Below are 12,829 nucleotides of genomic sequence, written 5' to 3'. Positions count from 1 at the left end.
ATATGATTTTTGTCTTTCTCTGACTAATTTCACTTAGCATAATACCCTCCAGTTCCATCCACGTAGTTGCAAATGGTAAGATTTCATTTGTTTTGATTGCCGAGTAATACTCCATTGTATATATATCCCACATCTTCTTTATCCATTCATCCATCGATGGACATTTGGGCTCTTTCCATACTTTGGCTATTGTTGATAGTGCTGCTATAAACATGGGGGTGCATATGTCCCTTCGAAACAGCTCCCCTGTGTCCTGTGGATAAATGCCTAGTAGTGCAATTGCTGGGTTGTAGGGTAGTTCTATTTTTAGTTTTTTGAGGAACCTCCATACTGTTTTCCTGAGTGGCTGCAGCAGCTTGTGGTGTTAACTTCTGATGGATGCTCTGTTTTCTTTCTTGAGTCTTCTGGGTTATACTTGGCTGTCACAATTTTCATATCACATGTTGTCTTTAGATTTTTTTTTTTTTTTAATTTTGGTGACTGACACACCTCTTAAAGTATATTTTTTTTCATAACGGATGGATGCCAAACTTCTTTGAATTCTGACATACCAGAAAACGTCTTAATTTTACCCCATGGTTAATTGTAGTTTGGCTAGTTTTAGAGTTCTAAGTTCAAAACGTAAGAATTTCGAAGATAGTGTCCTTGAGAATCTTTTTAATTTAAGTGTTGAGAAGTCTGAGGTCAGTCTAATGCTGGTTCTTTTGTAGGTAGCCTGTTCTTTCTGGAAGTTTTCAGGATTTTTGTCTTAACTACTTTGAGCTCTGTTGCATGTGTATTCTCCTAGTTTGTGGTTTGGCATTTTGACACTGTGATGACTTTTGACGGTAGGAAGTTCTGAATTTTATTGTATTATTATAAATTTTTGAGGTTTCTTTCTTTTGAGAGAGAGCATGAATGGGAGAGAGGAGCAGAGGGAGAGAAAGAGAATCTTAATCAGGCTCTGCGCTCAGCATGTAGCCTGATGCAGTGCTTTGTCTCAATGACCATGAGATCATGACTTGAGCCGACATCAGGAGTTGAACATTTAACTGACTGAGCCACCCAGAAGCCCCTAGAGAGTTCTGAGTTTTAATGTAACCACGTGTATTAGTCTTTCCTTTATTGTTCTAGTGCTTTTTGTATTTTACTTGAGGGATTTGTCACCACCTTAAGGTTTTCAAGTGTATTCTGAATGGAGTTTGGTTTTGCTTTTCACATTTAGGTCATTATACCTCCTGGAATTGCTTTGTGTGATTTGAGGTAGCAGAATTCTAAAATGTATCCAGGATGTTTATAGGTATTATTTTTACAGTTTTTATTAGGCAAATTTTCATATCTACCAAAAATGATAATACAATGGGCAGACCCTTCACGTATTCATCACCCAGCTGCAATAACTCAAAGCTAGTCTTTTTTTCATCTGTATATGACTTACCACTGTCCCTCTTCCCCCGATAAAAAACTGGATTATTTTGAAGTAAACCCAGACATATACTATTAGGTGTTGGTCTTTTTTGATTCATCCTGCTTGACATTTAGTGGTGCCTTTCAAAATGAAGATTCTTGTCGAATTGGAAATTTCTTATGATTTTTTAAAAATTTCCTACGATTCTTTGATAATTTTCTTATGTTGTCTCTGTTCTGCCTTTACGGAACTCATCTTTGAATATTCTTGGATTTACTCTCCCATTTCTTTAAAATGGTTTGGAGATTTACTACTCTGTCATCAAGATCTCCTGCTAGTTTTCTGGGTATCCAGTCAGTTTTTGTTACATGGATATGATATTTCTTTGAGGGTTGTAATTAAAATTTTTTTAAATTTGTGTTTCTTTCTTGAATTACAGTAGGTCTCCTTATTTGCAATAGTTATGTTCTATAAAGCTCAGTGAACACTAAATGAACTGAACCGTTGCATGTGTATTCTCCTAGTTTGTGGTTTGTCATTTTGACACTGATGACTTTTGATGGTAGGAAGTTCTGAATTTTATTTCATTATAAATAATAATAAATTTAGGGTTCTCAAATGGAACAGGTTCAGCCACTGGCTGCTAGTAAATCCGGAGGCAGAGAAATGAGTGGTGATGGAACAACAGAGTAATTTATATTAGTGAGGCCCACACCGGGAAGACAGTGGACTAGTGTCACAAAGGCTGTCTCCAAAATGCTGAAAATACTTCAGGTTTATATAAAGAAAATATGGGATAAAGGTCATTGGGTATGTTTAGCTGTGCAGTAAAGGTCAGGTTAGTCACTGTGTTGAGGTCATTCACTTTGGTCTTGCTGCAGCAGGGCAGCTGTTACTGCCTGAGGGGATAGTTTTGGTTCTCATTAGACGATGCTTTTCAGGCTAGGTCTTTTGCCTGAGTTAAGACATAAGTTGGAAAAAAGAAAAAATCAGAAAGTACAGACTGAGGTCCAAATGGAGGCAGTTAAGGGGACAAGTGTGTCTTTCACTCCTTTGAGAGATATCGGATTGGTTTCCCATGAGCCTTTGATCACATTTTTGTCAAGTGATAAATACTTAACCTTGTTTTATGAGTGTTTGTGTTTAAAGATACCTTTTTTTTTAATTTTTTTTTTTAACGTTTATTTATTTTTGAGACAGAGAGAGACAGAGCATGAATATGGGAGGGTCAGAGAGAGAGGGAGACACAGAATCTGAAACAGGCTCCAGGTTCTGAGCTGTCAGCACAGAGTCCGACGCGGGGCTTGAACTCACGGACGTGAGATCATGACCTGGGCCGAAGTCAGACGCTCAACCGACTGAGCCACCCAGGCGCCCCTAAAGATACCTTTTTAAGCATATGTTGCTGGTTCGTTAACATTGAAGTCCGCCAACAGCATTAAAACTCAGGCCTTAACAAAGCTTATCTAACACAGTATTTTCTCCATGAGGCACATTGTATAGTCTTCTTGCTAAGCATAGAAACTAGACTGCACTTCAGTACTACCCATGAGGGCCATTTTAAATAGTGAAATCACCAACACAAAGCACAAAAATATGAAAAGCATGGTGGTGAATAGAAGGCAACACTTGTTTTCAGCATGAGAGCTGAAATAAGAAAGCAGAACCTTATCTTGTTCGATCTCATTATGGACTGCGTGGGTCAAATGACTCAAATTTTTTGCAGAGCTGCTCCAGGCATGTTCATGGGTGACCACAAAAGTCCCAAATATTGAATTTGGGGGGGGGGGGAGGGTTACAAACAAATTTTAGTAAGTAGGTCAGTTTATAAATAAAGAACCTGCAAATAATGAGGATCAACTATATCTACTTTCTCAAAGATCCATTTGTATATCTTGGTCTTTATTTTCATGCTTTTTGTTTTCCTTGTGTCTTAGTCTTATCTATTTGTAGTTATGAACAAAAGACTATTATGCCTAGTAGAGAAAACAGGTATTGGTATTTTTCTTCTGCTAGGTGCTCTGTTTTCTTAGTAGCTCACTCTCTTACCTAGGGGTTGGCTGAGTTTCATCTTAGGTGGAGTGTGTTGGCAGGATTTCCTTGTAGGGAGTATAGACCAAGGGAACTGAGGAAAACAGGCTGGGGTACCCCAAATTGCCAAAGTCAGGAGGACTTGACTTTTGGGATGGGGCACCTTAATGTGTTTTGTTCCTTCTGTTCCTCTCCCTGCCAGTTTTGGAGTGCTGTTTTATTTCAGGGTCTCTTTCCTGTTAAGTTTTGATCATCTCACTTATCCTTCCTCAGACTCTCTTTAGCTAGAGCCTAGTTAGCCGCCAGCTAAGGGGTCTTCTGATTGCAGTTCTTTAAATGAATCATTTCATGATTGTCCCCTTACTCATTCCTGTTCTTTGCATGTATTGAGGAGGCTGGAGTTTGTGGAATTTCTTCCTTACTGATACTGATAGAGCTCTTTGCTTGTCCCCCTTGCATGTCTTCTTTCTTTCTGCTTCCTGTCTTCCTGGAATTCCTTTAAATTTCTTGATTTCTGATGGCACATTGATATCTAGGACTATTATGATGGTGTTATTCTTTCATCATTTCCATGGAATCTTAGGAGGGAGGGGAAGGAGATGTAGGTGATCAATCTACTTTTTTTTTAATTGCCACATTCTGTTTTCACCTTTATGAAGTTGGCAGATGACAGTGTCAAGGTCAGATGTTAAACAAGGGGTAATGTTGACAGAGATATTACTTAATTTGGGTGAGGGAGGCAAAGGAAATCAATATTGAGGTAATTAGGTATAGAAATGAAGAAAATAATGTAACCTAGGGTTTATTTCAGTAGAGTTCATTATCTTGTTACTTCTCTTGCCTTTTTAAAAATGAATCTAGAGAAGAGAATGACATGTGGGTAGCATGCTTTCTTGAGGTGTGGTCTTTTTCTACTTTTTCTCCTTTTATCAGGATTTCTTATTTATTTATTTATTTATTTATTTATTTATTTATTTATTTATTTATTTATTTATAAGTTTATTTATTTTGAGAGAAAGGGCCCATGCGGGGCTCTATCCTACAAACCTTGAGGTCATGACTTGAGCCTACTGAGCCATCTAGGAGTCCCCAGGGTTTCTTCTTTTTGTACAAAGCACTTAAAATCTTTTTGTCATGAATTGGTCACTGTAGGGTTGCTTTTTATTCCATAGTGAATGACCAAATCTTTCGGGAAGAAAAATTCTAAGACCTCTTGGCTGTCGCCTTTTTTAATAAAATTTTCTGTTTGTTTTTTTGGCTTTTTTTTTTTTTTTTTTTTTTTTTTTTTTTTTTTTAATCTACTGAATGCTTGAAACTTTTTCTTTTGGGAAAAGAGCTACTTTTCTGTCAGCAAGAGGGGCAAGAGGATGGTATTATGTGTCCCCACCTTGACCATTCTCAAGGACACACCCTCCCAAGGTGTGACTGTGTCAGATACATGGTGGGGATCTAGTCACAGTAGTGGCATACTTACATGTGGGTTGTAGAGCTACTTGATGCCAGGTATTTCTAATTCTTTGAATTAGATGTATATTAACTTATGTAAAATAGTTTTTACTCTTCATTTCTAGCTCTCGTGCTCATTCCCCCATGATAGCTGTAGGAAGTGATGACAGTAGTCCAAATGCAATGGCCAAGGTTCAGATTTTTGAATATAATGAAAACACCAGGTTAGTACTATTTGGTCTTAATTATTGTTCTTAATTGCATTTGATTTTTTAAAATGTTATTTCTTCATTCACTGAATTATGCATCATTCATTACATGTTTACTAATTTCCTAGGCTATGTCAAGTTCTGTGCCAGGCTACCATAATATAAAATTGAATGGTATAGAGGAAAAGGTGACTGATTTCATAATATGTACCATCTTGCAGAGAAAACAAACAAAAATAGTAAAAAATGGTGATGAATTTTATCAACTGGGAGAATCAGGATGTTAAGGGCTTACTACACCTTGGGAGAGGGGGCCAGGAAGGTTCACTCCAGACAAGACTTACAGGATGAGTGAAAAGTAAAGTGTTAAAGGGGGGAAAACATTCCAAATGGAGAAAACTACATATGATAAGGTACATGAACAAGATAAAACCAGTATGTTTTTATTGTAGTTGAAATGTAATAGGCAAAAGGGAGTATGTGAGAAATATGCAAGGCTTATATCTGCCTGACCTCGTGTTTTGTGTTTAGATTTTATGGGTGATATGAAGCCATTGAAAGAGTTTTAAGTTGGGGAATAATAGGGTTGGATGGTAGTTAAACTCTTCCATAGGTGTGAAAAGTATTTTAGAGGGCAACATGAGTGGATTCAGTGATTGGGTGCTGTTATAACAGTCCAGGTGGGAGATTATAGTGGCTTTGGCATAGAGTAGTGACAAATGGGGATGGAGAGAAGTGGACAGTGAGAATAATTTAAGAAATGGTATCAATAGAATCTAATGACTAGATTTAGAAGGTGAAGAAAGGGGGATCTGTTGAGATGATTTTCAAGGTTCTGGCTTAATAATTCAATGGGTGGTATGTGATTTCTTAAAATAAGGACATCTGGAAGCAGGACACATTTGGGTAGAGTATAGCAGCATGTGAAGTAAAGTCTATTTTGGGTCATGTTGAGATACCTGCAGTACTTCTGAGAACTGTAAGCTGTGTGTCAGAGGTGTTCTCAGATCTTGTAGGAGAAAAGAGCACCCATCAGTTGATCAGGTAGGCTTCACATGTGCTAGGTAACAAGCACATGGGTCTAGGAGTCAGATGCTGGGTAGGGCCAGAAGTGGAGGAGAAGAAAGAACTACAGTTGTCCCTCTTATCCATAGGGGATACGTTCTAAGACCCCTAGTAGCTGCCTAAAACCTCTAATAGTACCAAATTCTGTGTCATCTGTGGTTTTTTTCTATACATACATACATACTTACGATAAAGTTTATAAGTTAGAATATTAGATTAACAATAGCTAGTGATAAAATAGAAGAATTATAACAATACACTGTAATAAAAGTTATGTGATTGCAGCCTCTCTCTTAAAATATCTTTTTGTGCTGTATTCACTTCCTGTGACCATGAGAGATGATAAAATGCGTATGTGATGAGATGAGATAAAATGCCTACGTGAGTGATGTAGGCATGCTGACCTGACGGTAAATCCGGGGCATCATCTTCTGGATGTAAATTTGATTGTGGGTAACAAACTGTGGAAAGCGAGACTGTGGCTAGTAGTGGAACCAGTATATTTTAATTCCTGTGGGCTCTGCATTTCAGAATGTTACTAGGAGTTTTGAGGGGTTCTTACTCCAGCCCTCTACTTCCCAGATTCTTGATTTCTTCAGACAGACTGTTTACAATAGTGCTGTCCAGTAGAACTTGCTGCACTGATGCAAATGCCCCGTACTTGTGCTAGCTAATGCAGTGGTCACCAGCCACATGCCACTGTTGAAGCTTGAATGTGACTACTATAGCTGAAGAACTGCATTTGTTCATTTTTATTAATTTAAATTTAAATAGGCACATGTGGCTAGTGACTGGAGTATTGGCCAGCACAGTTCTAGAATATAGGAACCTTCCTTTAGAACTTTTTGAGGCTTTCATAGCCTTTTAAGCTATTAAAGCTATGAACCACATCACTATCACTTCTTAAAGAGGCTTTATGAAGAGTTAATACTGTTAAAGTGATTTCTTTCAACCTTAGCTGAACAGAATGAATTTGGAGGCATAAATCTAAAACTTTGAATGTGGGACCATTTCTAAAACGTAGGAGAATGAAACTACTTCATAAATAATATTTGAGTAAAGGGATAAATAACTTGCAAGTTAATTCTGAAAGAATATACAGGGCAGATAGAAAGTACCTAAAACTTAAAAGAATTCAGTGATAAAGATAATCCAAAGTTGTGTATAAGTCTCTTAGCAGAATAAATCTAGATTAGGGGCTGGATTCCCTGTATTTGCTCCTGTAACAAGGAGCCTGGCACTGGAACAGTTCTGGGGTTAAGTGGCTCACTTGGTGCAGTGATGACATCAGAGTTTTTGGTATTTTCCTTAGTCATCCTTAGTGTGTTGGTGACAGCTCCCTCTTAGGATCACAAGAGCATTTCCAGTTTTCACATGCAGATACAAAGAAGGGCATTGGCTTTTATGTATCTTTTTGTATGAGGGAGAGAAGAAAAAGTTTTCTCGAAGCACCTTAGCAAGCTTTTTCATTGGGTCCCACTGACCAGAATTGGGTCACTTACTGTGTTTTAGCTGCAAGGGAGTAGACAGCAAGTGCCAGGCATTTTCTGCATCTAGAATGGCCAGAAAGTGGCACTGGGAAGGTAACTGTGTCTGTGTGTGGGTGTATGTGGGATTGACTTAGGAAGTTACCAGACCTTTTAAGATCAGCCATTTTGGGGATGGTCCTTGTCTGTTTCTTTGAAGTAAGAGTTGTTCAAAGTTGTTATACAGATTGAACATGTTACGTGGAGGCTATGTGATAGTGGAGTATGTAGCATCCCATTATGAATACCTAACTGAGCTTTCTGTAAGTAATAGTAATAGTAGTAACAAATAGAAAACATTTGTCGAATTTACCAGTATTGGATATATTTATTTCTATTGGTGAATGAAAATATTAAGACAGACCTAGTCTAGATAATAGTACAAGTGCCTATATTTATACAGGTTATATGGAATTTTCACATACATTATGAAATTTGAATTCTAACAATCACCTTATGAGGAGGGTAGGTAGCTTTTATATTATCACCATTTTATGAATGAAGAAACAGATCAACAAAGTAAAATGACTTGTCTAGGATCCAACACAGGAGTTATGACCAGACAGTAGAAGCCGCAAGGGTGTGGATTAGATTACTCAGGATGATCATGTAGGGGAAGACGAGGTCAAGGAGCCTTGAGGCATGTGCTAGCTTGGAGACATTTGGGGAAAATGTTGGCATGAAAAGAAGGCAAGCATAGATTTGTTGGGAACACCAGTATATTAGAGGAGGGTAGTGAAAAGGTAAGAGAGGTACCTCTCTCTAACTCCCTCTGTTACATACAGGGTTATGTGCTTCATTTCTGTCCCTGATATTGAACTTACAATGGAGAAAAACATAATAGAAAATTCTTATCTGTTGTCTCCTTCATTATCTTCTCCGTTTGCACATGTAGAAATAGAATTGTAAGGATAAACATTTCAGTATAGTGCCCTTTATTACCACTAGAAGAACTCAGTTCCTCCTGTTATCAAATTCATTTTCCAATTTATACTCAAATACTTAGGAAATTCAATTACCCTTTTGAAAATAGATATTAATGGCTAATAAATCAGCATCTCATCCTTTTTTTTTTTTTAAGTTTATTTATTTAGAGAGAGAGAGAACGTGGGCAAGCAGGGGAGGGGCAGAGAGAAAGGAGAAATAATCCTAAGCAGGCTTCTCATTATCTGTGCAGAGCCCAATGTGGGGCTCAGTCTCACGAACTGCGAGATCATGACCTGAGCTGAGATTAAGAGTCAGCAACTTAACTGACTGAGCCACCCAGGTGCCCCAGCATCTCATTCTAATTAGTTTTGTTAAACTGTTCTAAGCTAAACTTACAAAATCAAAGAACAAAACCTGGAGGCTTTATATAAATTTTCCAGGGCTGCCATAATAAATCACTACAAACAAAACAATTTATTCTCACAGTTCTGGAGGCCAGAAATCTAAAGTCAAAGTGTGGTCAGCACCATGCTGCTTCCACAATTCTTCCTTGTCTCTTAAGGCTTCTAGTGGCTTCGGGAGGTCCTTGGTGTCTGGCTGCATAATTCCAATCTCTCCCTGTTTTCACATGGCTTTCTTCTCTGTATCTCCTTTTCTGTCTTTTATAAGGATGGTCCAGGATGATCTTGTCCTGAGATCCTTAGTTGTATACACAAAGACCCTTTTTCTAAATTAGGTCACATTCAGTTTCTGGGGGTTAGGCCTTGGTCATACTATATATATATACTGCAGAGGTAAACACTGTTTCATTGTGAACAATGTAAAAAACGTGTGGATTTTTAAAAATTTTAATTTCTGAAAATTTTAACATAAATTGTTTTTTTATTAGGAAATATGCAAAAGCTGAAACCCTCATGACAGTCACAGATCCTGTCCATGATATTGCCTTTGCTCCAAACTTGGGAAGGTCTTTCCACATTCTAGCCATAGCAACCAAAGATGTGAGAATTTTTACATTAAAGCCTGTGAGGTGAGGTTTTGAAGCAATTACTAATTTAAAAATGCTCTTAACTCATGATTATTTTCATTTGTGGAAGAGAATGAAGAGGCAACTGTGATCTGAAGAATGGATTCTTCAATGAACATTTTATCTATAAATACATGAGTTTTGGGGATGGGGAATTGAATAAAGATAGGAGATTTATGTTTTCTTAATTGCATTTTATTTAGGCTACTATGATGAATTGGATCCTCTGAATATAATTGGTACTGTGTAAATGTTTGAACAAATGCAAGGTGTCAGGTAACTTAGGGACAATTAAATTAGCTCAGACATTCTTGTGAATGTCTTTATTCAGGCTTTAATTTTGGAATTGTGAATTTCAGTTCCTTTTTTTCTTCCTTCCCCCCTTCTATTCTTCCCTTCCTACTGCTTTCCTTTTAAAATTAATTGTTATGTATTTTATTCCTCAACTGTGTTTGGGTGAATAAAGCCTCTTTTGTTGTTCCTTTCTTCCATGAAATAATCACTGAATAATTTTTATGTGGTAGGATCATGCCAGGTGCTGGAGAATCAAATGAAAGTGACATGGCCCAGCTCTCAATGAGTTAAGGTGGGGAAGTATGGGAGGGAACGTGGTAGTTTTAGATATGAACATAATTATAAAATAATATGGTAAGTGTATGTATTTTTTTTATTTAGAACCATGTGTGTAAAATCTTTTCTCAGCATTTCTCAGGAAAATCTTTTTATTAATAGGAAAGAACTTACCTCTTCTGGTGGACCAACAAAATTTGAAATTCATATAGTGGCTCAGTTTGATAATCATAATTCCCAGGTCTGGCGAGTGAGTTGGAATATAACAGGAACAGTGTTAGCATCTTCTGGAGATGATGGCTGTGTAAGATTATGGAAAGGTAAGGTTTTAATGAAAGGATTGTTGCTGTATGTTGCTACTTAAGAATTTTCATTTAGAAATGTAAACTCGGAAATATTTTGGAAAAAATGATCTTTCTACAGTTATTTTCAAATTAATGTCTTATATTTGTGTTATTTTGAACCTCCATCAGTTTACCTAGTTCATGGCAGTTAATGACACTTGAATTGTTTTTTAAGTTTCCATGTGGATCTCCTTTTAAAACTAAAAGTAATTGTAACAGAATATGCAGTATCTCCAAAAGGTACCGTTTGCTATGTGTGTGACTTGTGTGACTGCTCTACAAACACAGGATAGGGGTATAGACATCTCTTATTAAATAATTGCTCTAGCTAACCAGTCCTTAATAGGAGAAAATCCAGTATCATCTCCACTTCTTCTCTGCAACTCTCGAAAGTTCAAGAATCTTCTGGCCACTGATTCTGAAAGTTTCTTGTAAATGGCATGCTGAGTGAGAATTCGGTCTAGTAACTCTATGCTAGCTGTGGTTGCTGTAGCATGGTCTACATTTTTCCATGGACGTTTATCTACTGGGTGGAGGTGTCCTTGGTCCTTGTCCCACTCTAGTCGGTGGCATCCCATATAACCTATAGCTTAGCTCATGTACCCTGAGTAGTTACTGTTTCTCAAAATGCAATTTGGCTGAGTCTCCCATGGTCAATTTTAGGCTGTGGCAGAACCGGCCCAGACCTCCCTTTCCTCAGTATCATTTGCTGTCAAGGGCTTTGCTTCTCTTTCTTGCCCCTGGTCTTTAGTCAGGACCACCCAGCTTCACTCCAGCAGGCTCCCTAACTTGGGTTTCCTGGGCTAAGGGTCTCCAGTGACCTATTTTGTATTAGAAGAATTAGGCCATGTTGGTTAGCCACTCAAACCCCAAAGGGGTCTGTCTCTGAGGACATTAAGTACCCACATGACTTACACTTGCATAACCAAGAAGACAGCTCCATAACCCTACATATACAAGTAATCGAAATTCATTATCATGAAATGAAGAATTTATTTTGATATTAAAGTTAATGTGGTAGCTTAGAGAATTGTCTCTGTTAATATTTGTCTTGTAAGGAAAGGAAATGGTAGAAACTTTTTTTTTTAAATTAGTAATTTTTCTAAAACTTTAAAAAATAATTGGTAAAATTGAGATACGTATTTCATTTATCTTGAGAGATATGTAGTCCTGTTTTGTTTTTTTCATTGTAGTTTAAGAATTTGAACACAGATTTGTGTCCTTGAACAAAGCTATTAGCCATGTTAATGTATTTGACCATTTTCCTTTCAGCTAATTATATGGACAATTGGAAGTGTACTGGTATTTTGAAAGGTAATGGGAGCCCTGTCACTGGGAATTCTCAGCAGGGAAACTCAAATCCTTCCCTAGGTTCAAATATCCCAAATCTTCAAAATTCATTAAATGGATCTTCTTCTGGCAGGTAGGCTGTTTTTGTGGGAAAACTAGAAATTATCTCCTTTTTAAAATCATTCTGATAGCCAGACTAAAGGTGTGTAATTTCATGGATTTTAAGATTGAATAAAGAAATTCATACACAATTATAATACTAGAAAAAATTCACTTTGTTAGCTCTGTATTTAGCTTACATAGTCATAATATTTATTAGGTAGATTGTTAAGCCATTAAACAAACTAAATTATATTCTGAAATTTAGTGGTCCGTCAGAAATGTTTATAACTTAAAGATTTTACTTTGCTTCTCAAGTAAGATGAAGAGCAAATCTGGGATAATGCTGAGGATTTTAGTCCTAGATGAGCATTGGTATGTTAGTGGTAGTAGTGTAGCCTTTGAATTAGGTCAAGCTGAAATTTTCAATAAAATACATTAAGCCTTTGTAGATGAGAGTGAGTTAAATGTGTTTTGTGGGTGTTGGGTGTGTGTGTGGGTGTGTTTAAACCTTTAATGGAGATTGTAAGAGAAAATGGTAAATTGTGATTTCTTGATTTTTAGAATTTTTAATATATTTTAGATTCTTGTTTATCTTGACAATGTGATCTGAAGAGTCATCCTTTGTTTTCATATTCAGATTTCAAATATGTGAATTTTTAAGATCAGCTTATTTTAATATGCCTTTGTGAATAATTTGGAATACGATTCAGGAAACTTCAAAGCATGGTCCTTATTAACAAACTGTCCTGTGGTTATTCTGTTGTCATCTTAGAATTCTATTTAAAATTTCTTCAACTATTGTTATAATGTTAAATTTTTATTTAAAAAGTCCTGTTTGATTTTGAGATTTAAGTATTTGCATGTAAACAATTTCAGGTTACCACAGAAGAGATCAGATTATAAAA

The 12,829-nt window shown here is 36.8% G+C and overlaps 1 protein-coding gene across 2 annotated transcripts in view; it reads left to right on the top strand.

The window, feature by feature from the left end:
- Nucleotides 1-12,829, top strand: part of SEH1L (SEH1 like nucleoporin) — a 33,698-nt gene that overhangs the window by 18,359 nt on the left and 2,510 nt on the right. For both annotated transcript variants that reach the window (XM_003994999.5, XM_003994998.5), the window contains exons 5-8: nt 4,990-5,088; nt 9,481-9,621; nt 10,351-10,508; nt 11,805-11,955. In XM_003994999.5, the coding sequence (XP_003995048.1) occupies nt 4,990-5,088; nt 9,481-9,621; nt 10,351-10,508; nt 11,805-11,955 (549 nt within the window). The remainder of the gene's footprint in view (nt 1-4,989; nt 5,089-9,480; nt 9,622-10,350; nt 10,509-11,804; nt 11,956-12,829) is intronic.

The sequence above is a fragment of the Felis catus genome, chromosome D3 (assembly GCF_018350175.1).
Source record: "Felis catus isolate Fca126 chromosome D3, F.catus_Fca126_mat1.0, whole genome shotgun sequence".
NCBI lineage: Eukaryota > Metazoa > Chordata > Mammalia > Carnivora > Felidae > Felis > Felis catus.
Note: the sequence above shows the minus strand (reverse complement) of the source record. Positions and strands in the feature narration are given on the sequence as shown.